The 26,399-nt window shown below is 45.1% G+C and overlaps 1 protein-coding gene across 3 annotated transcripts in view; it reads left to right on the top strand.

Annotated features, from left to right (window-relative positions):
• The window catches only part of DPY19L1 (dpy-19 like C-mannosyltransferase 1), a 296,815-nt gene that overhangs the window by 63,349 nt on the left and 207,067 nt on the right, over nucleotides 1-26,399 (top strand). For 2 of the 3 annotated variants that reach the window (XM_083188460.1, XM_083188459.1), the window contains exon 4: nucleotides 7,186-7,323. The exons of the other annotated variant lie outside the window; for it this stretch is intronic. In XM_083188460.1, coding sequence (XP_083044586.1) covers nucleotides 7,186-7,323 — 138 coding nt within the window. The remainder of the gene's footprint in view (nucleotides 1-7,185; nucleotides 7,324-26,399) is intronic. 3 annotated transcript variants of the gene reach the window in all.

Here is a 26,399-nt window from a genome sequence, read left to right as displayed (position 1 = left end):
CTTTCTTTCATCATTCTTATAGTCTTACCCACGTATAGCAATTTGCATGGGCATTGGAGGACATAAATCACGAATTTGCTACAACAATCTAGATGAAATCTGCTGGAGTATTTAATCCCATCCCTGGGGTTGGTGAATTCAGTGCCTGTGAGCATGAAAGGGCAGTTAGAGCACCCTGCACACTTGTATGTGCCCTTCTTGCGGTATAGCCAGCTTTCTTTGATGGGTTTGGTTATCGTGGAGTCTGTAACCACTAGTAAGTCTTTTAGATTGAGTCCCCTTCTGTAGGCGAACCGTGGCATCTGAGTGATTTCTGAGCCAAGGATAGGGTCGGAAGTCAGTAAGTGCCAATGTTCTCTTACACTTTTGCGGATCTTGTTGGATGCCACCGTGTAGGTGCTGCACAGATTTAATCGTTTATCATGTGTGCTGTCAGTCTTATCCCATGCTAGTAGAATGCTACTTCGATTTTGGGATAGGACTTTAGTGATGGCTGTGTCGACTTCCCTTGCATCATATCCTCGCTCCAGGAATTTCAATTTCATGTTCAAAATTGCTGATGGTAACTCATCCGAGTTGGAGGTGGTGCGAGCCACCCTCAGAAGCTGAGAATACGGAAGGCCTTTTTTGAGGGGTTCAGGGTGATAGCTGGTTGCATGCAGGAGCGTATTTTTATCGGAATCCTTCGTGTATATGCTGGTTTGTATTGTAGACCCAACCAGTGTCAGGGTAGTGTCCAAAAAATTAATCATATTGCTGCTAAAGGTAGCAGTAAACCGGATGGTGCCAGGTATTGAATTCAGATGGTCAATGAAGGATAAAAGCTTCTCTTCACCTGCAGTCCATAGGAAAAAAAGATCATCAATGTACCGTACGTACATCCTGATGCCGGTATTGTATATACTGTTCCCAGTAATATGCTTTTGTTCAAAGTCTGCCATGAATATATTGGCATACGATGGGGCCATGTTGGACCCCATCGCCGTGCCCTGTTTTTGAAGGTAAAACCTGTTTTCAAACAGGAAGTAGTTCTTGGTAAGTATAGTTTCTATCAACAGTAATAGAAATTCGATGGGAGGTCCTTTGTAATCGGCACAATTAGATAGTTTCTCGCGGCAGGCTCTAATACCAAGTGAATGCGGAATATTGGTATAGAGGCTAGATACATCTAGCGTGACCAACAGTGTGTTAGCTGGGATATCGGCAATGTCATTGATTTTCCTGAGAAAATCAGGGGTATCCGCGATGAAACTCTCCAATCCTCTTACCACTGGCTGCAGATGGAAATCTACCAGCTGGGAGAGGGGTTGGCATAGTGAATCCCTTGCCGAGATAATCGGCCTTCCCGGGGGGGACACAAGGGAATTGTGAATCTTGGGGAGTGTGTAGAGTATTGGGATCTTGGGGTGTTGTTGAGTAAGAAATTCAGCTGTTTCTTTCAGGATGTAGTTGTTGTTTTTTCCTAGGATAATGATTTGATCAATCTGTTTTTTGTACTGCCAAGTTGGATCGAAGTCCAATTTTTCATAGCATACTTCATCAGCGAGTTGTGACAGCGCCTCTCTCATATATATATATTTTGTGTATTATCACGGCGCCCATCGCATCACAGACCATAAGGCATGCGATGCAACGCGATTGGCATCCGATGGTATACAATTAAAAATTGTATACCATTGTATATGGCATACAATGCCATACGATGCGATTTTTAAATTGTATAAGCACCCTAATGGGGGCTTACAATGTTAAATGCACCCCCACGCTACCCCCACTATGAACGTGAACCCGAAGCGCAGCGAGCCCGCGAGGGGCGGCGGTACGTGTCTTATGACCTTTTCATACCCCCACTATCCACGTCGGCGTGGAGTTGATTTTATATAGTGTGGCGAGCGCAACAAGCCACTGAGCCCGAAGCGTGGCGAGCACACGCGTATTACTTTACATGTATTCCGTGTGCGCTCGCCACACTTCCGGCTCGGTGGCTCGCTGCGCTCGCCAAACTATATAGAATCAACTCCACGCCGACGTGGATAGTGGGGGTATGAAAAGGTCATAAGACACGTACCGCCGCCCCTCGCGGGCTCGCTGCGCTTCGGGTTCACGTTCATAGTGGGGGTAGCGTGGGGGTGCATTTAACATTGTAAGCCCCCATTAGGGTGCTTATACAATTTAAAAATCGCATCATATGGCATTGTATGCCATATACAATGGTATACAATTTTTAATTGTATACCATCGGGTGCCAATCGCGTTGCATCGCATGCCTTATGGTCTGTGATGCGATGGGCGCCGTGATAATACACAAGTACCAATAATATATATATATATAGATCCGTGGGAAGAAAAGCAGGCACTCCAGGGACTTGATTCAAAGCGTGTAATTGAAAAACAATGCTAAAAGGCAGCCAACGTTTCGAGGCAACAACGCCCCTTTGTCAAGGCAATAGTATAGTGAAAAACAACAATCAACAGTGTTAAAGTGACTCACCCTTAAATAAGGTGTCAGCAAGTCTCCATTAGCCCGGGGCTGCTGCTCGGCGCCATTCCCCTATCCGGAAGTAGAAGCCGGAAGTGCGTCACTGCGGGGCATGGGGACGGTGGAGACTGTGTCCACCCTCAATGGAACGCAAGCCTATCTGTTGCTACGGAGATACTTCCTGTAGCATTCAATGCACAGAGGGGAGGGTGGCGATCAGCGCAGCACCCGGGGTCCGGGAGTAACGAGCTGTAGGAAAAGGTGTCTGTGAAAAAAATAGCGGTGATGACAATAATGTAGTGATGAATAAGGTTAATGAAAACTGTACACAAAATCTATATAAATATGTTTCAGATCTCCGGATGGGAGAATAAGTGCTGTGCGAATGGTGAAAATAATAAAGAAGTGTCTGCAAGGTTGTGAACCCTGACCGGAGCAAAAAAAAAGGAAGATTAAAATTAAACGGGTGCAAGAATTAGGCTAGTATAGTAAGCTCATTGGTACCTTTCTGGGTTCCCTGTGGTTACCAAATAAATAGATAAGTACATGCTAGCTGTTAGGGAGAAGGATCCATGGATAGGATAGGTGTGGGGAACTCTAAGTAGTTTGTGTGCAGAGATTTTTCCACCACCCTATAGTGACATATATACATGGACGATAATGGAGAAAGATGCAGGGTACTGTAAGTGACCATGCTGATAATTGATGCTAAAATGTCTGTTCTTATATCAATGACAGTTAGCAGCAGAGCGTCTTTGGTGGAGAATGAGTCCTATCAGGAATATCCATCAGCTGTATAGAGGGTCATCTGGCTATTGTTTTGTGACATTGGTAACGGACATAACAGGAGTACTGTCGTCCCCTTCTTGCTTAGTGTCACTTGTGTGATTATGAAAATACTGACAGTGGCAAGCGGTCATTAAGGCCGTGGGGTTTCACCGTGTTTAACCGATGAATCCATCTGGTTTCCAGTTTCAACAGGTTGCCATCCCTGTCTCCCCTGCGGATTGATGGGGGGATATGGTCCAGGATCATGTATTTAAGTTCTGAGAGGCTATGGCCCGCTTGTCGGAAGTGTTTGGCCACCGGTTGGTCGTTTCCTTTGCCAGATATTGACTGTCCTATGGCTGACCGGTGGAGGGCCATTCGTTCCCTGAAGGATCTAATTGTCTTGCCTATATAAAGCAGGTTACAGGGACACTGTATAATGTAAACCACGTGTGTGGTCTGGCACGTTAGAATGTGCTTTATGATATGTATCCTTTTGGTGGTCGGATGTGTAAATTTACTCCCAGTTAACATATGCTGGCATGTGGTGCAACCCAGGCATTTATAACAGCCGGGTGCACGGGTCAGGAAGTTGGACTTATTGACAGAGTTGGAAGCGAAGCCAGTGATGTCACTGTGCACTATGGTGTCTTTAATACTTCTGCCTTAAGTATGGCAGATCATATGTCTTTTAGTATTCAGGCTTGGGAGATTTTTGTCCGACTTTACTATGGGCCAAAGCGCTCTGGTGGCTCTTGGAAGGATGGCACTGGTAACATTATATTTGGTGACGAATGGTAATACTTCCTGTTTAGGTGTGGAGGGGACGGTTCCGGATTTTACTTGTAATAGTTGTTCCCTGTCCATTAAGAGGACCTCCTCCTTTTGTTGCAGCAGATGTTTCACATTGTAGCCTCTGTCGGCAAATTTGGAAACAAAGTTATCAAGGACCATGGGTAACCTGTTTTTTTCGCTTGTAATTCTCGCTGCCCTCATCATTTGTGATTTGGGCAGGGCAGATTTCAATGGTCGGGGATGGAAGCTTCGGAAGTTCAGCAGTGTGTTTCTATCAGTCGGTTTTGAGTAAATGTCCGTGATGAATCGGCCAGATTCCAGAGTGACCTTGACGTCAAGGTAATTCACTTCAATGGTGGAGAATTGATAAGTAAGCTTGATGGGTGAGTCCTGTCTGTTTATAGATGCAATGGTCGACTCCAGATGTTGTTGACCCAATGTCCAGACCATGAATAGGTCATCTATATATCTGGTGAATATTAAGATATGCTGGCTGATGTCCCGGTTTTCAAAAAACATGCTGTTTTCTTGCTGAAACATGTAAATGTTCGCAAAAGATGGCGAAATTGCACTGCCCATGGCACACCCATTGAGTTGGCAATAAAAATGCCCGTTGAACAGGAAATAATTGTTCTTTAGTGTTAATTTCATGAGGGTCATGTATAGATCCAAGTCTAGCCCATGCATCTCATTGACTGTCAAAAACTCTCTCAATACCACTAGGCCGTCTTCCTGTGGGATACTAGTGTAAAGGCTGGTCACATCCAGTGTGACCAGCAGAGCCCCCTCCGGGATCTTCTGTATTGAGGCTAGGGCATTCAGGAAGGCTGTGGTATCCTTGATGTGGGATGGTTGTTTGGTAATCAATGGTTGTACAAGGGTGTCCAAAAACTGGGAAACAGGTTGGTAAATGGAGTTATGGGCACTGATGATGGGACGTCCAGGTGGTTTCTGTAGGGAATTGTGGATCTTAGGAACAGTGAAGAAAACTGGAACAGATGGATTATCTTGTGTGAGGGCTAATTTTAATTTCTCAGGGATCAAGCCCGACTTATGGGCTGATAAAAGGATTTGGTCTAGTTCAGCTTTGAACTGATTGGTAGGGTCTCCGTGCAGTTTCTGATAAACTGTTTCATCAGCCAATTGGGAGTCGATTTCTTCGATATAATCAACCAGGTTTAGGATGACAGTGCCTCCACCTTTTCTCCCATCCGGAGATCTGAAACATATTTATATAGATTTTGTGTACAGTTTTCATTAACCTTATTCATCACTACATTATTGTCATCACCGCTATTTTTTTCACAGACACCTTTTCCTACAGCTCGTTACTCCCGGACCCCGGGTGCTGCGCTGATCGCCACCCTCCCCTCTGTGCATTGAATGCTACAGGAAGTATCTCCCATTAGGGTGCTTATACAATTTAAAATCAATGTATGTGTTACCGCCGCCTCTGCCTCACCAATGTATATTACGGTGGTAAAGCATCCATTCTTGTCACATGTGCACGTGTGGACCAAGCCTTTTTTGTGATCACAGGCACGCCTGTGATTGATTGCTGCCCGTTTGCTGTCTGCTTGACAGCAGCGGCCATTTTGGAGGGTGCCACCGCCATATTCTGGGAGTCCACCAGAAAATGCAGGTGTTACCTGGCCATTGGAAGTCGCCAGCGGCCTCCTTGGCACTGGGAACAAGGGGAAAACATTCAATGGTGACTGGTTTCTCCCTACTTGCTTGGCTGCAAATGAAAATGCAGGCGTTCACAAGGGGCAAGATTTCGGCCCCTTGTGGGGTGGCGTTTAACTGATCACTCACCTATATATGCAGCCCAGCGATCACTTCTGAATCAGGCCCTAATAACAGAATAGCACAGAATAAATAGCCCCTGCTCCCACCCTTGGAATTCAAACCCAGACCATTATGTAAATAGCCTTTGATGTGAAAGATTTTCAGCAAAGTCTTTCGCCTCCTGAAAATCTCTCGCTCTTTGGGAAAGTAGCTCAGTGTGAACGCACTACTTTGGTGACGGATATATCTATCAGAGATTTTGGCAAAGATTTTTAAAATTAAAATGTTTTAGTGTGTGTGTGGGCCTATAGAGTGAATAATAACCTCACGATGAGCACAATAATGCAGGACACGCTGTGTTGTTAAACTTTTTAGAAAAAATCTATAAATACAAATAATAATCAAAGCTATAGGAGGGTAAGCAACAGAAATTGGTATATAATAAACACATGCAAGAACAATAACTATGGATACAATAGTTAAGTTCTAAAAAGGATGGCCTGATTTGCAACCTGACTCAATAAAAAATGCTGGCGTCCCAGCTGGGTCATTTACTTAATCATGTTTGTGGAGGGCAGTTCACTTGGAGTAAGCCGGTTTGTATAACCAAAAGAAAGCCTGGTACTTATGTGTTATCTGGACTCCCATGTTAAATGCACCCCATTTTTTCATACCCCTACTATTCAACTACGCATGGAGTTGATTTTATATAGTGTGGCGAGCGCAGCCAGCCACCGTGCCCGAAGCGTGGTGAGGGGACGCGGTCTCATAAGAAAAACGGGAGTCCAGATATTACATAAGTACCGAAAGCCTTCATTTAGCGAGTAAATTGACTTGCAGAAAGTCCCATAAGGATTAGGCAGTTGGTAGGTAGGCAATGAGCTGATAAGCCTGCATGTTAGTAAAGACAGGAGGGAGGGGAATTTTACCTTACCCACACAGAAGTCCAAGTGAAGGAATTCTTTGCTGTATAACCACAGTGTAAGTCTGCTCCCGGCAGCTGTAGATAGCAGGCTGGCAACCGCTGAAGTGTTGAAGTGCAGCTGCTTGCTAAGATGGCGAGACCGCAAGCTGAGCGGTGGAAGCGTGCCGCAGCAGGGTCCGGCACATAGAGTGGAGAAGGGCAGAATTCAGGTGAAGGTGAGGGGGGAAGTCCGGACAGTCAGGAGCACGATCTGGTAGATGTGGGGCAACGCGTTTAGTCTCCTAGGAAACCGGAGACGTATTCAAACTCCACTGAAGGATGACGCCACTGTATGCCATGTAGCTTTCACTTATAAACGTGTTTTCTGACAATATTTAACAGTCTATGTATATTATTGTCTTTTAATTATGTGTTTTTAATGTTTTTACAGGGCCTTTATTATTCTTATTTCAAATCCATCATTGAGGCACCTTCATATTTTTCTGGTTTGCAGTCAATCATGAGTGACAATGTTACAGAGTATCCTAGTGTCATAAATACTTTGAAACGATTCAATCTGTACCCTGAGGTAATATTTTTTTATTATTTTTTTTCTATAAGTTTTCTACAAATAAACATATTTACAGCATATTTTATATTATTATGTTGATGCGCTTTTCCAGACTTGGCGGGAAATTTAGTAGTAGCGGCCTTTCAAAGCCACTGTCTTTGTTTGTTTCAACCGCTTGGTTTAAAGGGACAGTAATGTTAAATACAAAACACTCCTGTGTTTTAGTATTTCACCCTTTGAGTGCCAACTTTGCTGTTAGAGAAATATCCACTAAAAACATCAGCATCGCTCACAGCAACTGTTCTTTTAGTACAAATGAATACAAATACAGCTAAGTCAATTAATTGAAGTTAGTTAAATATTACACCCTAAAAAGAACAGTCGATGTGAGCATTTTTAGTGGATATTTTGAGGATGTCCTACACCAACTTTGGCACTCATAATATTTTTGATCATTTAAATCCAGCCAAAGATGCAGAGCTTTGATATAAGTGTGCTTAGTGCTAAGCAGCAGTTTAAAAGAAATGGGTAGTCACTCCCAATAGTGAACAAAGTGGGTACAGAAAGAATAAAACTGCGCTACATATATAGACAAAAAGGTGTAAATTTCATGGAAATATGCAATTTAATATAATGAAATACAATAATAAAAGCATTGATTACAAAATGACTGAAAATAAAATAATGAAAGTCAATAGTCACTCAGTGCATTGCCATGAGTGCATGGATAGTCACTTTTTTAGTCCACCAGTACTGGGGAAGTCCATTCAAAATTAAAATTAACTCCATGCGTAGTAAATAGTGGGGGTATGAACAGGTATAAAAAATTGCATTGAATCGCATCGATATATCGGCTGATATTGCATCTGATCTATCGAGCGCGTGAAACTACACAAGTACCAAATATATAAATCTTACAAAGCTAGGAGACAGACTTACTCATACACATATTTTCAAATTAAATATGCTGGTTGAAAAGTGCTAAAAAAGCTAACTAATTGCCGGCGGCTCGTGGCGCCGCGCTCCCGGAAATCCGATCAGCGGGTAGCTTCCTGGCATTGGAACACAGGCATCTCTCACGCACTTCCTGTTTGCGCAAGTGAGGTCTTTGCCCCACCGCTCTAGGAAGAGTGACTGTGTTTCTGGTATTTGAGCTGCATAGATAGAGTAGTGGACCGCACGGAAGTGCACTAAGGACGGGAACTTTGCATTCCATTTCCTTAGGATGGAATATTGAATGCCACTTCAGTATACATGGAGGTTTTGCATAATTAAGTGTCTAATCCATACATGTCTGGTATTTTTATAATTACATAGAAATATATCGGTAATTCTTACAAAAATATATACGGCTAAATAAATAAAATAAGAATTTGAGAAAAAGCTGAAAAATAAATACATTTGAAAAGACTGAATAATAGTATATGTAGATATACAGAGTTTGGGACGTTAGTATATGTCCACTTAGTATTAAACGCATTAAATACGGTTCAGGATATCTAGTTACATGGTACAGACAGATATTTATTAAATGTTAAAATATTCATTTTAATTTCATATAGGTGGTTAGACACAGAGGGAGAGAGAAAAGAGAGGGAAGTACAACATGTGTATAGAGACATAATAATGTTATCAGCATATATATTGGAGTTTAGCAGAGGTGGGAAAATGGTAATCGACATACACACACACACACACATTAATTTATATTGTAGCTCATAAGGAGAGGATATTCTTTTAAATAATTCAAATAGTGTTGTTTAGTTCAACAGCTTCGTTGAGGCATTCAGGTGTATTGTCTGCATTTTATACATCCAGAAGACCTCTTGCTTGCATCATTTTTTAAAACGGTAGCCACCTCTAGCGGTCTTAGGTATATGTTCGAGGCCTATGATGCTATGGTCTGCAGTATTTCCAGCATGTCTTTCTGCAAAATGTCTCGAAACGCTGTGTGTATGCAGCTGTTTCGTGACATTCCTCCGATGCTCAATAAATCAGATTTTTAGCTTTCTTGTCGTTCGGCCAATATATTTTATGCCGCATGTGCACATAAGCATATAAATAATAACCTAGTGCTGCCACACTTAAAGAAAACTTTAGGTGTTGGTTTAAGCCACATCTCCTTTTGGGGGATCTTGGTAGCATCGGTTTTTAGGAAACTAGGGACCAGGGTGTCTCTTAGTGTTTTATTTTTCCGGAATATGAAAACAGGTTTTTCAGGTAGTACATCTGTTAGAAGTGGGTATTGTTTCAGAATGGCAAAGTGTTTATTAATAATATTTTTAATCTTAGAGCAGGGGTGGGGAACCTCCGGCCCGAGGGCCGGATACGGCCCCCGCACCCTCTTTGTCCGGCCTGGCTTCCCACCCGCCCAGCCGCTTACATTGCTGATTAATTTATGGGAGCCCGGAGCCAAGGGGAGGGGAGCGCATCATGCATCTCTCCTTCCCCTCCCTGTTGTCAGCGTCTCAGACGCTCGGCTGCCGGGGGCGGGTGCACAGAGGGTGCACACAGCACTTCCACCCGGCTCAGCCGAGCGTCCGTCTGTCACTTCCGCCCGGCGGAGTGACGCAACTTCCGCCTGGTGTGGGGGCGCACCACACTGAGCTCCCGGCGTTCCCCTGCAGCCGCTCAGTGGTTGCCTGGCAACAGGGGACGCCGGGAGTCACGCGCACGGGCACCTGAATGTAATAAGGAGCCAGGGGGTGGTCCACGGAGGGGCTGCTTCATTGGCTTCATTATCCCTTTTAAGGGATAGCTGCAGGTAAGATGGCGCCGGTTATAGCTTTCTGACAGGTATCCTGGTCGCATCTCCTGTTCCCAGACCCTGTCTCCCAGTGTCTCTGGTCTGCAGTCCTGGTGCCTCCTTGCCTCTGCTTGCCCAGCTCCCCCTCCTGGGGTCACGTGAGTGCTCCAACAGGAGCTTGGTTCTTTGTCTTCTTTCATTGTGGGCAGATTGCCTTTGTATTTCAGTTATATACTCTGGCTGTCCAGCCATTCTTTTGTTTAAGGTTAGGTCCCTATATTCTCTGTTAGCCCTGCTGGCCTTTGCTAGCAGTGGGGCTCATTCAGGATTTCCTTTTTGTATCCTCTTCCACTACGGGAGCTCTAGTTAGGCAGGGTATTATTCCTGTTATATCCTCAGTCGTTTTGGGGAATTCATTTTGTTTGTGTTTGATCCCAAGTGGTGGCGATTCCCCGTGTTATTACTCCTGTGTCTGCGACTGGGTCACATCCCCGTCCTTGGCCTTGTGCTGGCAGACAGGGTGTCCTTCCCAGTTAGGCCCAGTAGTTCGATTCACCTTTTGAGCCTACCTCTGACGATCGCTGGTCCCTTGTCCCAACATAAGACCTAGGTGCATCGGGGTTGGAGCGGGCCTAACACGCTCCTTCGGACGCGGCGGCCACAGGTGAACACTAGCACTCGCAGGGGCTTGACATCTGCCATGGGTACTCAACAGAGAGAGTGTAGGGGTCGCTGTGGCCGTCCTAACCGGCGGTCCCGGCTACGGGCTCACGCCTGACGTTCTGTACCCAGCCTTCCAGCGTAACACCTGTGTGACTGGGCTCTCAGCCAATCATAGCTCGCGGGCCAGCAGCCAATCAGGAGCCAGCCCGCGAGGTATGATTGGCTGGCGGCCCGGACACAGTGAAGCCAGGGAAAGAGAGACGCGTGATGTGTCCCGCTCCCCTCTTAGAAGAAGAAGCTGCAGCAGCAGGGGAGGAGAGGAGACGAGATGAGACACTGATACCAGCAGGGTGAGTTATTTGTGCTGCTGCTGGCTTCTAGCGCTGTGGGCTCTGGGGGCATACTGTATGTGTGGCACTGTGGAGGCGTGTGTGACATTGTGTGGGCATTTCTGGCACTGGGGGCATAACTAACACTGTGGGGGGCATGTGTGGCATTATGGGGCATATATTGCACTGGGGGCATAACTAGCACTGTGGGGGGCATATGTGTGGCATTATGGGGTATATCTGGCACTGGGGGCATAACTTGCACTGTGGGGGGCATATGTGTGGCATTATGGGGCATATCTGGCACTGGGGGCATAACTAGCACTGTGGGGGGCATATGTGTGGCACTATGGGGCATATATGCAGGGCACTGGGGGCATACCTAGCACTGGGGGGGGGGGCATATCTGGCACTGGGGGCATAAAGTTTTGTCATGTAGCCACTCCCCCTTGTGTCATATGACCATGCCTTCGGCGCGCAGCACAATACCACTAAGACATTTTTTATACTTGCTCCCCTGTTAATGATTAAGTAGGCGGGCGGGCGGCTGAAGCAGTAATTAGCCAGCCCTGGTGTCTCTGCCCATGTGTATATGACGCTTCCCGTGTGTATAATGCCCACATGTATATGCCGCTGCCTGTGTGTGTAATGCCCACATGTATATGCCGCTGCCCATTTGTGTAATGCCCATATGTATATGCCGCTGCCCGTGTGTAATTTTTGAGTTGATAATTTTTATATGGCCCCCCGAAGGGTTTTAAAATTTTCTAAATGGCCCTTGGTAGAAAAAAGGTTCCCCACCCCTGTCTTAGAGGAATGGTTATTATATGTTTATATGAACGCTATTTGGTTATTTATTAATTTTGGTGTTATCTGGTTAGTTGCTGTTCAATTTTTTTTGTTGTTTTTTAGTAGTTCATTACGATTTAGGGTTAGTACCTCTTCTTCATAAGCTTGTTGTACTAATTTTTTGGGGTAACCACTTTGTTTAAACAAATACATTATATCCTTAGCCTGTTCCTCAAATCTTTGTATATCTGAACAATTTCTATAAATACGGAGGAGTTGTCCCTTTGGTATGCCTCTTTTCCAAGGAAGGTAATGCACACTTTTATAGTGCAGGTCGGCATTGGAGCCAACCTCTTTGATGAAGTTGGAGGTACCAATCTTACCCAACTTTATCAAAGAGGTTGGCTCCAGTGCCTACCTGCACTATAAAAGTGCGCATTACCTTTCCTGGAAAAGAGGCATACCAAAGGGACAACTCCTCATTATTTATAGAAAGTGGTGTAAAATTAACATGTGGACAGATGGATCAGGGGGATTTGTGCCCCTTGTGTGAGTCTGTGCCCAGTGGAGCGCAAGCCCAGAGGTCTGAGCAGTCTGAACCTGCGTGGGCAGCTGCGTTGGGGAGGTCTATGACTGCCTTGGTGAAGGCTTTGAATAGGCAGAGAGATGACCTAGTTAATTCTCCTGGCCCTATTTCTTCCTTCCAAACTTCAGTGGGCTCCGTTACCCCATTTCAGGGGGACCCAGTAATGTTGCAGGTCATGCAGGAGACTGCACAGAGCGTTCAAAAAATGAATGCGCTTATGGAACAATTTGCCAATTCCTCAGAGTAATTTTCCTAGACACCAATTTTCTACACCTCCCCTGTTGAATTTAGATTCTGAGGAGGAGGGTGTGTGTGTGTGCAGAGGATGCCTTTTGGGACCAGAAAGAAGAAGTTGAAGCTTCTGTCCCTGGCATTGAAGATTTGATCCTTGCGGTTAAGCAGACCTTAAACTTGTCAGAGGACGATAGAGTGCCTGCACATTGTGTTTTTAATAAAGTTCGCTGAGATACTGTGACGTTTCCCTCGGATAAGGGCATGGTTTCCTTGCTAGTTGAAGCGAGGAAATCTCCTGACAAGAATCTCCTTATTTCTAAGTGCCGGAGGAACATGTTAAATTATGGGTGAAAGTCCCTTTAGTAGATGCGCCTGTGGCCAGGTTGTCTAAAGGCATGGCATTATCCGTTCAAGGTGGTGCGGCCTTTAAAGATCCAGTGGACAAAAAAGTTGAAGAATGCCTTAAGGCGGTATATGAAGGGGTGGGTTTTACACTTCGCCCTATTATTGCCTCTTCTTGGAAATTTAAGGCAATGATTTATAACCCTTTTCCACTAGCAATCTGGGTCAGAAACGGTAAATTGTACCCGGTTCGAGTCCGGTTTGGACATGGGTAAGAGACACATTTCCACTACTGTGTAAGGTAAATTGCCTGATCAGCCCCTTTTACACTTAACGCGGGTAAGGCCTGTTTTTTCCTATAGATTACATAAGAAAAAGCCTTTTTAAAGGGCGAGTCCACAAAACAGGGCCACCATTACACCAAAAGGACCACCATTTAAAAAATTACCATATTAGAAGAAGAGACAACACTAATTTCTTATAAAATATATATTTTTTTTATTTACTCCCCAAAATTGTAATCCTTGGAACTTTCAAAAGTGTCTTCACACAAGACAAGAAAAGACATGTTTAGGTAAAATGTTTGCTGTATACCTGAGCCTTTGGCGTACATAAAAATGAAAAAAAAAAAGTGCATGTAAACATGTTAAAAAACAAGTGCCCATAAAATTGAAAAAAGTGCAAGGTGTAGGGTTTAACCAAACTGTGCCCACAAGGCGACTGAATGCAATAGATGCATTCAGCATTCTTATTGCAATAATGCAATGAGAAAAAGGATACCAAAGAAAAAACAGGTATTTCTTTTGGCAAATTACGATATACTGTAAATTCATGGGAGTCTAGGTTTGGCAGCAGTGTAGTAGACGTGTGTTCATGGCTAGTGGTGTTGGCCTCACTATACTCTGGGTCTAGTGGGGCACTGGTAGTAGTGCTGGAGGCATAGCTAGTGGAAGTGTTGGGGGTATAGCTTGCACCAGTGGTCGGGCGGTAGCTAGTTGCTGTGCTGGGGGCTTGGCTACTGGGTCCTCTATATTGTAGAGGCTCTGGAATTAACAAAATCGGAAGTCAGATTGTGCATAAGGCAAACTAATGTTAGGAAAGCCCCTGGCCCAGACGGTATCCCAGGCAGGGTCTTAGGTGCCTGTGCTGACCAATTAGCAGGAATTTTTACGAAGATCTTTGATTTATCACTAGCGTATTGTGTTGTTCCACAATGTTTTAAAGTCACTACAATTATTCCTGTCCCTAAATCGGCGGGAGTACAGATGGGTCATTGTACATCCTTGCTGGCGGGTCGCCAGAACGTACGCGCTGGCGACCCGCCAGCAGCCTCGCCAGCGAGGAGACTGAGACGCGCGTGCGTCTCACGCGCACGCGCGTCTCAGTCTCCGTCGCTAGCGCGACGGAAACCCTGTCCGTCTCCGCCTCAGGGAGACGGACAGGGCTAGGGGGGTTAGTGGGGGGTGCGGGCAGGCGGCGGGGACCCCGGGTTACCGCCGGCAAGCCGGCGGGGACCCGGGGGAACGCATCGAAGCGCCGTCGGAAGGGGACGCGCGCGCCTCTCGTGCGCGCGCATCCGCTTCTCACCGTCGCCATGGCGCTGGCGGGGGATGGCGGCTGGCGACGCCAGCGCCATCCCCTGCAAAGATGGGACAAGACCCATCTGTATCTTGTTTGAAAGACTTCCGTCCGATTGCTCTCGCTTCATTAGTTATGAAGTGTTTTGAGAGAGTGGTCTTGTATCACCTAAAGGATGTAATCCCGGTGGAATTTGCGTTTAGGTCAAATCGATCCACCGAGGATGCTGCTCTTACTGTCTTTCATAAGATTCTCTGTCATTTGGAAACTAAGGACTCCTATTAGATTATTATTTGTGGACTACAGCTCCGCTTTTAATACCATCGTGCCTGCAGTATTGATCGCGAAGCTTCGGGAGATAGATTACAATCCTCCCATATGTGATTGGCTGTTGGACTTTCTGATGAACCGTCCTCAGTCAGTTAGGGTGGGTTCCACTTCTTTGTCAGAACTTGTCCTAAACATAGGTGTCCCTAAAGGGTGTGTTCTGAGTCCTTTTTTGTACTCTTTGTACACATCAGATTGTTTCTCAAATTCAGAGTCCAACCTGATTTTCAAATTTGCTGATGATACTACAGTGGTGGGTTTGTTTAGTGGGGGAAAGGAGGACAGCTATAGGTTAGAGGTGCAGAAATTAATTGAATGGGGTGAGGTTAATAACTTTCTCCTAAATGGTAAAATAACCAAGGAGGTGGTTATTGACTTTAGAAGATCAAGAAGGTCGACTATTAACCTGTTGATTTTAAATGATGAAGAGGTGGAGAGGGTTACAAATACTACATTTTTGGGTATTACTTTCTCTGAAGATCTGTCCTGGTCCACACATACCGCAATGGCAGTTGGAAAGGCTCAGCAATGTCTTTTTTTTCTGTGAAGATTACGGGCAGCTGGCCTATCTAGGCCTATGCTTATGAACTTTTACTGCTGCGTAATCGAGAGTCTGTTGACTTATGTCATTGCGGTATGGTATGGAAATTCGAAGTGCTCTGATCGTAGATCCCTAGACAGGATAGTTAGGGATGCTGAAAAGGTCATTGGCCAACCTTTGCCTAGGATGGCAGACATTTTTTTTTTAAGAAGGGGGAAAGCGAAGGCTAAAAAAATCATTCTAGACCCTAGTCATTCCCTGCTATTCTCTTTTCTCCCTGTTGCCCTCTGGGAAACGTTACAGGTGCTTGAGTTGCCGTACTAGCCGGTGCGGAACAGTTTTTTCCCCATCTCTTATTTTGTGTTTGAATTGTGATATATGAATGTTGAATTATGAGTATTTCCTTCTTCTCTTCTTTTCTTCCTTGTGAATTTCACTTTACATTTTTTAATGTTGTAGTGACAATAAATTATTATTCTATTCTATTGGTGTGGCTGGTGCTCAAACGAAGTGCTAGGGGCATAGGGAGTTGGCCCTCTACTGTATTGGCCATATGCATACTCATGATGTGCTAGGTATGCTGGGGCCTGTGGAGCATGTGGCGGATACTGTGGATAATGCAGAGGTGGTGTATGTACCCACCATTTAAGTATCCATCCTGCATGTCCTTAAATTGATACAAGAAAGAGTGCTGCAGCTGTCTTTCATTTGCTAAAAACTTATCCACACAAACATCCTCTTTGGCCTGCATATCGGAGTCCATTTTCCGCAGATGTTCTATTACTATGGAAGAGAAAGCTCTCGCTGCTTGTTCGGGACGGTATTGTTTTTTTCTTCTTTGGCGGCACATTGTAAACTGCAAGTGGGACAAACAAAAAACACTATAAACATAAAATAGCAGATGTGTTTTTAGACATGTGCTTGCGGCCCTATCCCACCTGCACACTTGCGGCACTGATTACTTGCGGCACTGATTACTGGGAAACATTTTTTTTTTACTATTTGACCGCAGTTTTGGCGTTTGTTCCCAAGTCGGCTGTTCCGTTGTTGTCTCGGACCCCTCCTCCACCATGGACTGTGCGGTGTCAGACAAGACAGACCTATCGAGTAGACTGCTTTCTTCATTGCCATCTTCCGAAATCAGGAGCGGAGAAGTTGGGCAGCAAGGCGACATTGCCATGGTGAACTGTGTGTCCGGTGGCTCCTGGCTACTCTCCATCTGGCTGGCCAACGAGGATGACCGTGCCACATGATTACTCAGAGCTGTGTTGCCAAATGCACTGCATCATAGATCGTAATGGACCCACTTGACATGTGCGGCACCGCTCTTTTTCCTGTTCTGGTCAGAGAACTTGGTGAACCCAAAGTCTCATTTGACACCCACGCAGAGACTTCAGTTTCTGGGGGTGATTTTGGACACACACTTACCGAGTACTTATCGAGTGTTTCTACCAGAATCCAAGGCAGTAGACATTCGTCACTTGGTACTGTTGATCCTTCAGTCCCCAAACCCGACCGTTTGGCAGGGTGTGAAACTGCTCTGCAAGATGGTGGCAACCTTCGAGACACTGCAGTTTGCAAGGTTTCACTCAAGGATTTTTCAGTGGAACATTCTCTCATGTTGAAACAACAAGAAAAATGGGGGTAAACCTGCGCTTCCTATTGGGATCTTAAAAAAATGATGTTTTTCCTTTATATGAATGTCCTTTTCTTCAGAATATTCAGTCCATAACGTAATACCTCAAAGATAAAACAAACAAAATTTCATGGTGTAGATTTCCCAATGCAATTTAAAAAATGAGATTTTCTAAAAGGCTGTGCCCGTACCGTATTTTAGCCTATCACCAGGCCAAGGATTAGCGCGTAGAAAGGGGTCACTTCCAACAATTCAAGGATGTACGCTTTAAAATTCCTCCTGATTGTCCCTCAAAAACACAAATGTGTGGGGAACAAGACTCATAGCGTAAAAAAGTATATTTATTTACACACAAACATTTGAACAAGGAAGATATAATAAAAAAAAGCCTGGTACCGTATCTGGCCTTATACAAAAGGCTATTCAAGAAGCTCAATGGGGGTCAGATGATACAACCCGGGTGGACCTCCGCATAAACGCCTCAATAATAGTCCCAATGCCAATCTCCAGATAGGGATCCCAGGTACCTCCAAACCACCAACGCATTTCGACTTCTAAGTCTTCCTCAGGGTGTATGGAGGTAACATGTTGGATCAATATTTATACCTATGTGAGTCCCACCCCTCCATTTCCTTTTCCTGTGTGGGCGGGCCTAGGTGCCTTGCTCTCACATGTTGGTCAGGGAATGCAAAGACCATGAAGCAGGAACGGTTGTCGCGGTCTCTAGAGACAAGGGAGTCCCTGATCTGGTGGAGGGATCTGGAGACTCTGCAGCTGGTGCGTTCCCTCCACTCGTGGGATTTGCTGAAGTTGCAGGGGCTGTGGTCCAAAGAAGAATCCAGACTGCCGATCAACATATTGGAGCTCCGGGCGGTTTGGAACACCCTTCTACAGGCAGAGGATCTCCTGACGGGATCACCAGTACGTTTACAGTCAGACAATGCCACGGCTTACTTGAATCATCAGGGTGGGACTCGCAGCAGGATAGCAATGCAGGAAGTCTCAAGGATTTTCAGGTGGGCAGAGCTGAACATTCCTGCTCTGTAGGCTGTGTTTATTCCAGGGATCTGGGATGTAGAAGCGGATTTCCTCAGCAGGGCAGAGCTGCTGGAGGGAGAGTGGGCGCTTCATCAGGAAGTCTTTCATGGGATAGTGTCTCGCTGGGAGCTCCCTGAGGTAGACTTGATGGCGTCCAGGAACAACTGTCAGGTTTCCAGGTTCTGCTCTCGGACCAGGGATCCGACCACTTGGGCAGTGGATGCCATGACTGTTCCATTGCATTTCAACCTTGCCTACGTGTTTCCTCCGTTCCCCATGATTCCGCGGGTACTGAAGAGAGTGAGGTCCTAGAGGGTACAAACCATTCTGATTGCACCGGACTGGCCCATGAGGTCGTGGTATTCAGACATACTGCGGTTGTCGACGGACTCTGGGCGTCTTCCTCTTCGGCCGGACTTAATAAAACAAGGACCGTTTCTACACCTGGACCGAGCTCGGCTCAATTTGACCGCCTGGCTTCTGAAACTTCCCTATTAAGGAAGAAGGGGTTTTCGGAGGCAGTTATCCAGACTATATGCTCAGGGCTTGCAAGCCTGTGTCAGCTGCAAATTGCCATTGGGTCTGGAGGATCTATATCAGGTGGTGTGAGTGTCAGAGGGTACACACCTTTAGGTTCAAGTTATCAAGACTGTTAGAATTTCTCCAGGATGGATTCTCTGCAGGGCTCAGTCTGCAGTCCTTAAAGCTACAACTCTCAGCTTTATCCATTTTCTTTCAGAGGAGATGTGTCCACATACATCTTGGCTTTTTTTCTCAATTTGTCACAACATGTAAAACACGGCTTAGCTGTTTTTCCAAATGTAGCAAGTAGATAGAGTCTAAAAAATTTCTGAAGCAGTAGAACTTGTATACAGTAATAGATTAGAGAAGCAATTTTTTAGAAAAATCACAAACCGTGACTTTTGCAGAGTCCAAGGTGTGCCATATTGTGCCATACATGGTGCAGTAAAACCAAGATGTACGTGGACACATCTGAGCCCTGTTACCTGAAATTCAGATCTTTTTTACAGGGCACCATGAGACTTAAACCCCCGTATAGGCAGCCGGTGGCGCCTTAATATTTGTCTTTTGGTTTTGTGCGTGTTACAGAATCTTCCTTTTGAACCTTAAATTTGTTTCTTGGAAACTTACCTTTTTGTTGGCTATTGCTTCGGCTAGGCGTATTTCAGAATTGGGAGCCTTGTCGTGCAGGTCTCCATTTTTGATTTTTCATGAAGATAGGGCTGATCTTCGAACAGTGCCTAAATTTCTACCTAAGGTAGTATCTTCTTTTCATTTGAACCAGGAGATTGTACTCCTGGTGTTTTCCCCACCTGAAGGGGCAAAAAATAGGGACAAGTTAAAGAAATTGCACATTATTCGCGCCTTGCGAATATACGTTGAAAGAGTAAAGGATATCCGCAAAACTGATTTGCTTTTGGGGCTATATGAGGTACATAAGAGAGGGTGGCCTGCTTCTAAGCAGTCCATTGCCAGATGGTTAAGGTCAGTAATTGCCTTTTGCCTACACCAAGGTAGGTAGACCTGTTCCTTCACGGATAAATGCCCATACCACCAGTTTATTTTCTTCCTCTTGGGCTGTGCGTCATGGGGCTACAGCTGAACAGTTGTGTAGGGCTGCCACCTGGTCCTCTGTTCATACCTTTACAAAATGGTACTTCTTTACTTTCACGCATTTCAGCATGGCGCCGTGCGTCTGAGTCCCCTTGCGGGGCTCGCTTCGCTCGCCCACGCTGCGGGCTCAGTGGCTCGCTACGCTCGCCACGCTATTTAAAATCAACTCCATGCCAACATGGATAGTGGAGGTATAAACTATCCATGTTGGCATGGCGTTAAGTTCCTTTATTTTACATAGTTTGTGGTGAGCGTAGAAGCCGGAAGTAGAACGGCGCCATGCTGGCGCCGTGAAAGTAAAGAAGTACCCAAAATCCTATAGGTTCCATGAGTTTGCGTCGGAGGACGCTTTATTTGTACAAGCAGTGATGAGAACTGTAAGTCTGAGCGTACCCTCCCAAAGGTGAACATCCCAAGGTTAGCTGTGTCACCAGGATGGACGAAAGAGAAAAGGGGATTTTTGTAAGAACTTAAAGTTCGAACCCCTGTCTCTGAGTCCATCCTGGTGACACAGCTATCCCTCCCTTACACTCAGTAAGTTATACCATTCATGTATTGTCATGTTATTGGTTATGTTGATTGTGCATATATAAAATGTTCAGGTGTTGTACTGAGTAATGTATCCTAGTGTGCTTTAGAAGTTGAACTGAAGTATCCTGGGATGCAGAAGGGAGGAGCCTGCTCTCAAAAGAAGTCAGCATTGGTGCCTTGCTCCTGCAGACCCTCCTACATCCCAAGGTTAGCTGTGTCACCAGGATGAAGGAGAAAGGGGTTTGAATAGTAAGTTCTTCCAAAAATCCCCTTTTTGTACTGCCTGCGGGTTGTATTGCATCGCATGCAAAACACATGCGTTGAGATGCGATCCACCCGATAACGCATCACATTGCACGCTGTTATCGCTACATGTATGGGCACCTTTAGAATCCTCTTTCCATAATGATAAATTGTGTACTAGTTACATCTACCATTTATTATTTTAATTGGGTTCTACGTTCTCCTACTCAATCTTTTGCATATGCATAAAATGGTTTTTACATAACCTCATAAAGCTGCAGATGCAGCAACTCGGTTACCATTGATTGGTTAGTGTGTTGTTTATTCTTCACCCCACGATAATTACAAACAACGTTTAAAATAATTTTAGGACTTCCGGGGGGCGGAGCATCGTGATGGCCGCATCTTAGTCCCCTCTCCGGCTCCTGCACCTAAAATCAGCTTCCATCCACCCCTTTACTCCCGCACAAAAGAGCCCAAAGCGTGCAATCCAACAAGGGGTAACGCCATACCATCTGACTGGCGGGTTGGTGTGGAGCCAGGAGCCAATATTACCCCGGAATCCTGCCTGCAATGTGCAAGGCCTGCCCCACGTGAGACGCTGCCGGCGCCATCACGAAACGGCCTCCCCATACCCCTCACTCCCCAAAGAACCCCTTGCCTGCTACTGGTCCCAAGGCTCGGTAAACACAGCCAAAGCGGACACTAACCTGCCAGGACTGGAGACACGAGAGCGGAAGGGAGCGCTCCATCTGACCCTGTTCCCTCCCTGCAACGTTACGGAGAAGACGCTGGGAGAAGTCGCCCGCCTGTGAGCCAGCAGAGAGGTGCCGTGACTGAGAGAGGGACTGAGAGGCGGCGAGATAGCGGCTGCCGACTCCCTGAGAGCTCCCCGAGGCGCAGACCGGAACGAAGAGGAGGCTGAAGCTGACTGACGGCGGGCGGACGAGAGCTGATCGCAGGTAACCAGTCGAGGTGGCCGCGACAGCTATAGCCCCCGCACATATACTATCACCAGCAACTGTGAGTACAAAGCCCCCTGCAGAGTGGCACCTACACCATGAGCGCCCGGAGGAAACACAGCCCAAACTAAAAAATTGCCTGGAAGGGCCCCCGCCTCTAGGACACCCTGGGACATGTTCCCATTACCCATCCACTCTCCCCTGGCTCACTACATCTAACACAGACTGGACAGTCTCTCCATCATTTGTAGCAGCCCAGGCCACAGTTTAACCCATTACAAGAGCTCAAACCTGTTTGCCCAATCAGCACAATAGAACTGTGATATCGACAAACAAATCTCCAAAGGGACTCATCTGTTGATCACTATAAGGAGCAACAAACTAAGCTTGTCACAGTCATCTTGACTGGATTATTGAACATTTGCTTATACTGCCTACGATTTCCACCTCCCTCAATCTCCCCCCCCAGTTCAATACAAGTCAGGTAGCTGAGTAAAAAAAAAAAAGTTAAACCCATATTGTGCATTTGTGTTTAAAGAAGCTATACCTGTGAGTAGTTTACACGCCACTGCCATCTAGTGGACAAACTGCTAAACCACATCCAAGATATCCAAAATCAGAGGTACATTAAGTATATCAGTTTCCGTAACTGTGCTTAACATCCAAAGTACCCTTACAGGTTTTATAAAAACAAAGCCCTGACAAACTCTTGCTCCACAATTACCCACTCTTTTTTTCAGGATGAAACGCAAAAACACTTGATACCAAATGTAGGGTATGCCTTTAATAGCCGACCAGTGTTCCACTGATCATCTTACTTGGTAACATGAGTGCCACAATGTAACCACTGATCTGGGAGAAGAAACCCTATTAGCCTGCTAACAACCAAGTCTCCAGACTCTCGCCCCCCGGGGTATGGACAAATTTTTACAGAAACCATATCACATACCCCAAAATATGGTCAAACAAAACAAACCTGGTCCCAAACCACAACTTAAGAACCCTCTGGCCCAGCAATCCACCACTTCGGAGGATTCACAGTCTCCCCCTTCAAGCTCTGAACCCACCCCGCTAAACCCTGACACCCCCACTCCAGAAATGTCATTCTTCCAACAACTTGACAAAAAACTGGACACTATGCAAGCATCCACGGATGCAAAGCTGAACTCCATCCAGACATCCCTGGACTCTATAGTGTCCAAGAGCGACAAAAACACTAAACGTATAATTGATTTGGAAACCAGAACAAGCGACCTGGAGGATACTGTGGTGTCCCTCCAAAACACAACTGATCCTATTTCAGCGCCCCTAGAAGAGATGGCACTCAAAATAGATGAATTGGAAAATCGCAACAGGAGAAGTAACCTACGGTTTGTAGGAATCCCCGAATCAATAAAGGGTGACGACCTACAGGATTTACTAAGCGTTGACCTAGCTAATGCCCTCAAAGTGCCAACCCCCAATGGTATCATACAAATTGAACGTTTACATCGCATAGGTCCTGAAAGGGCACCTAATGCCTCAAAACCTAGACAAGTCATCGCCAAATTCTTGGATTTCAGGGACAAGCAAAATGTCCTGCGCCTCTACAAGAAATCTCCCACACTGAAACTCAGAGACTTCCATGTATTGGTTTTTCAAGATTTCTCCGCAGCAGTTTCAAACAAAAGAAGAGAATTTAGCCCAATATGTAAATTTCTCTATGAAAACAAATATAAATTCACACTTCAATATCCAGCTAAGCTAAGGGTCCAGATAGACGGGAAAAATCTGTTGTTTAACACTCCCCAGGAGGCGAGAGAGCAACTCAACCTCCCCCCAAATGATTGAAATGTTAGTGGCACGAGTGTTGTTACATAATATAATCGTTGGTCCGACAGGGAAAATGGGAGCTATATACGGCCCCACCCAGTTGGTCATTCCAAACCAGGAACACCTGGTCGGTTAGTTCTGTTAATTGTGTTAAGAAAACTATGTATACACCATGGTTAATTGTTTTAATGTTTAATTTGTCTCCTCTACTCTATCCCCTCTTTCACTCTTCTCTCCCCTCCTCCCCTTGCGCTGGACCTCCGGGGCAGAACAACTTGAAAAAGGATCAGAGACGTCCGGCTTGCTGGGACTGGATGTCTCCCCCAATACACTCAACAGACTTGACAAACCACCGCCAAAAATCAGGTATCGGATAACATGACACACGCACCAACACAGACTAACACAACACAAACTAGACGATACTTCCGCATCCTATCATGGAACGTGGCAGGGCTAAACTCTGCTATTAAACGCAAAAAAGTATCAGCACACTTGAAATCTCTTAATGCAGACGTTATTCTATTGCAAGAAACACACTGGACTGCAGGACCCTTTGCTAAATTAGCAGGACCCTGGATAGGTGAATGCATCGCAGCACCTTACACTAGCAAAAAGCGAGGAGTTGCCATCCTCCTACATAAACGCCTGCAGTACGAGATATTAGATACAGACATAGACCCTGACGGACGCTACATACTACTATCCCTAAAAATACACGTGGAAATATTTACAATCATGAATATTTATGCACCCAATTCCCCAAATCTATCCTTCTACACAAAAATATCCAATTTAATGCTGTCAAAAGAAGCCCATAACCTTATAGTGGGAGGGGATTATAACCTTACATACGACTCTTCCCTAGACAGATCTCCGCCACTCCCGCAACGAACAACCAGGAAAAGGGATGGCCTAACAATTCTAATGTCCACACATAACCTAATAGACCCTTGGAGAACACTACATAATAAAGAGAAAGAATATACATATTTTTCCCATGTACACCAACTATTTACAAGAATTGATCACATCCTCATTAGAGACTCTATACAACCAAGTGTTACAGAGGCAAAAATCGAAAACATATTGATCTCCGACCACGCCCCTATCCACTTAAATATAAACCTCCAAACCCCCATAAATTCAAATCTCACTTGGAAATTCCCCTCATACCTCTATAAACAGGAAGATTTTCGCAAATTCTTAGAAGCAAAATGGAGGGAATACTCTACAGATAATAGCTGTCACAGGTCGAACCCCATCCTCTTTTGGTCTGCCTCAAAAGCAGTTATGAGAGGCCACATTATTGCTTATATCTCCCGCAGAAGAAATGAAAGGAAAAATAAACTCCTCAACCTCTCCACAAATTTAAACACAGCATACCGAGCTTACGTAGACAGACCGACAGAGGAAAACAAAACTGAATATTCCCGCCACAAAACCCTTATGGAATCATACCTTAACTACGAAGCCCAACTAAAAGTAGATTACAGCAAACAAAAATATTTCAACTGGGGAGGTAAATCAGGTAAACTACTGGCATACATGGTCCGCCAACAACACAGAAAAAGATACATAACACGATTAAAAGACCAATCAGGTTATATCACCTCTCATACAGATATCGCCAAACAATTCCATACATTTTTTTCAAACCTATACTCTCCACCTCCTCCCCCATCATCCCCGGCATCTCTCCTTTATGAGGAAGCTGGACTCCCAAGGCTAACGGACGAACAGATAAAACTCCTAGAAGCTGACATATCAGCGGAGGAACTAAGCTCAGCAATAAAAATTCTAAAACTAAACAAATCTCCGGGACCTGATGGGTTTAGCGGAGAATACTATAAAATCCTAAAAACCAAAATAATGCCGAACTTATTGGAGTTATTCCAGCTTCTGCAGAAGGAGAGCCCAAACTATCCAGAATTCAATGAGGCCCATACAATTCTTCTCCCCAAACCAAATAAAGATACAGAAAAGGTAGATTCCTACTGCCCCATAACCCTGCTAAACCAGGACTTCAAACTCCTAGCAAAAATCATGGCGACCCGACTACAAACTTTAATGCCAACCCTACTTACACACCATCAACTGGGATTCACACAAGGTAGGCATTCTGTCCAAGGAGTTCGATCTGCGATAACAGCCATAGCATCTGCATCAGCCAATAACCAAAAACATAATATCCTGTTAAGCCTCGACGCAAAAAAGGCATTTGACAAAATAACCTGGGAACACTTGTATGGGGTACTCGAACACAGGCACTTTGGCGAGAGGTTCGTGAACACCGTATGACTCTTCTATAACAACCCATCCACAAAACTAATAGTCAATGATTTAATTGGGGAACCGGTCGCCCTACATAGAGGTACCCGTCAGGGATGCCCCTTATCACCCCTTCTGTTTAACCTCTCCCTAGATCCCCTACTACGTCTCCTGGATGGTATGTCCTCCTTCCAGGGAATAAAAGTTGGGAATAAATCACTTAAAATCTTGGCGTTCGCGGACAATCTCCTACTGTTTTTTGGTAACCAAGAGACCTGCCTACAAGCGGTTATCTCAAAAATAGAACACTTCGGCACCATTTCAGGTTTTTCTATAAACGTACAAAAATCAACTGCCCTATCCCTTTCCAGTCAGACCTGTCCTGTTTGGGCAAGGTCACTTAAACTAACATGGACCCCAACTAGTATCACCTACCTGGGAATTCAACTTCCAAAAAACCTGTCCCTACTATACAAACTAAATATAACGACAATAATTGATAAAGTTATCTCCGAACTGCGCCACTGGCAAGACTTGCAATTATCCTTTTTGGGTCGAGCCCACCTCATTAAAATTATTTCATTCCCGAAGCTACTCTATCCCCTCCAAATTCTCCCGATAATATTATCCAGCAAAGATGAATCCCAAATCAATAGCGCCTCTCGCAAATTCATATGGTCAAGTAAAAAACCCAAAATAAGTCTAAAAATCCTCCAAAAAAGTAAGAAAGAGGGAGGCATAAATTTCCCACACTTAGCACTTTACAACCAGGCAGCTATATGTAGATATATAAAAGACTGGATCAACTCCACTAACTGCTACGCAAACTCG

This window comes from Crinia signifera, chromosome 5 (assembly GCF_055691185.1).
Source record: "Crinia signifera chromosome 5, ASM5569118v1, whole genome shotgun sequence".
Taxonomy (NCBI): Eukaryota; Metazoa; Chordata; class Amphibia; order Anura; family Myobatrachidae; genus Crinia; species Crinia signifera.
The sequence above is the reverse complement of the archived record's forward strand: the minus strand, read 5'-3'. Positions and strand labels throughout refer to the sequence as shown.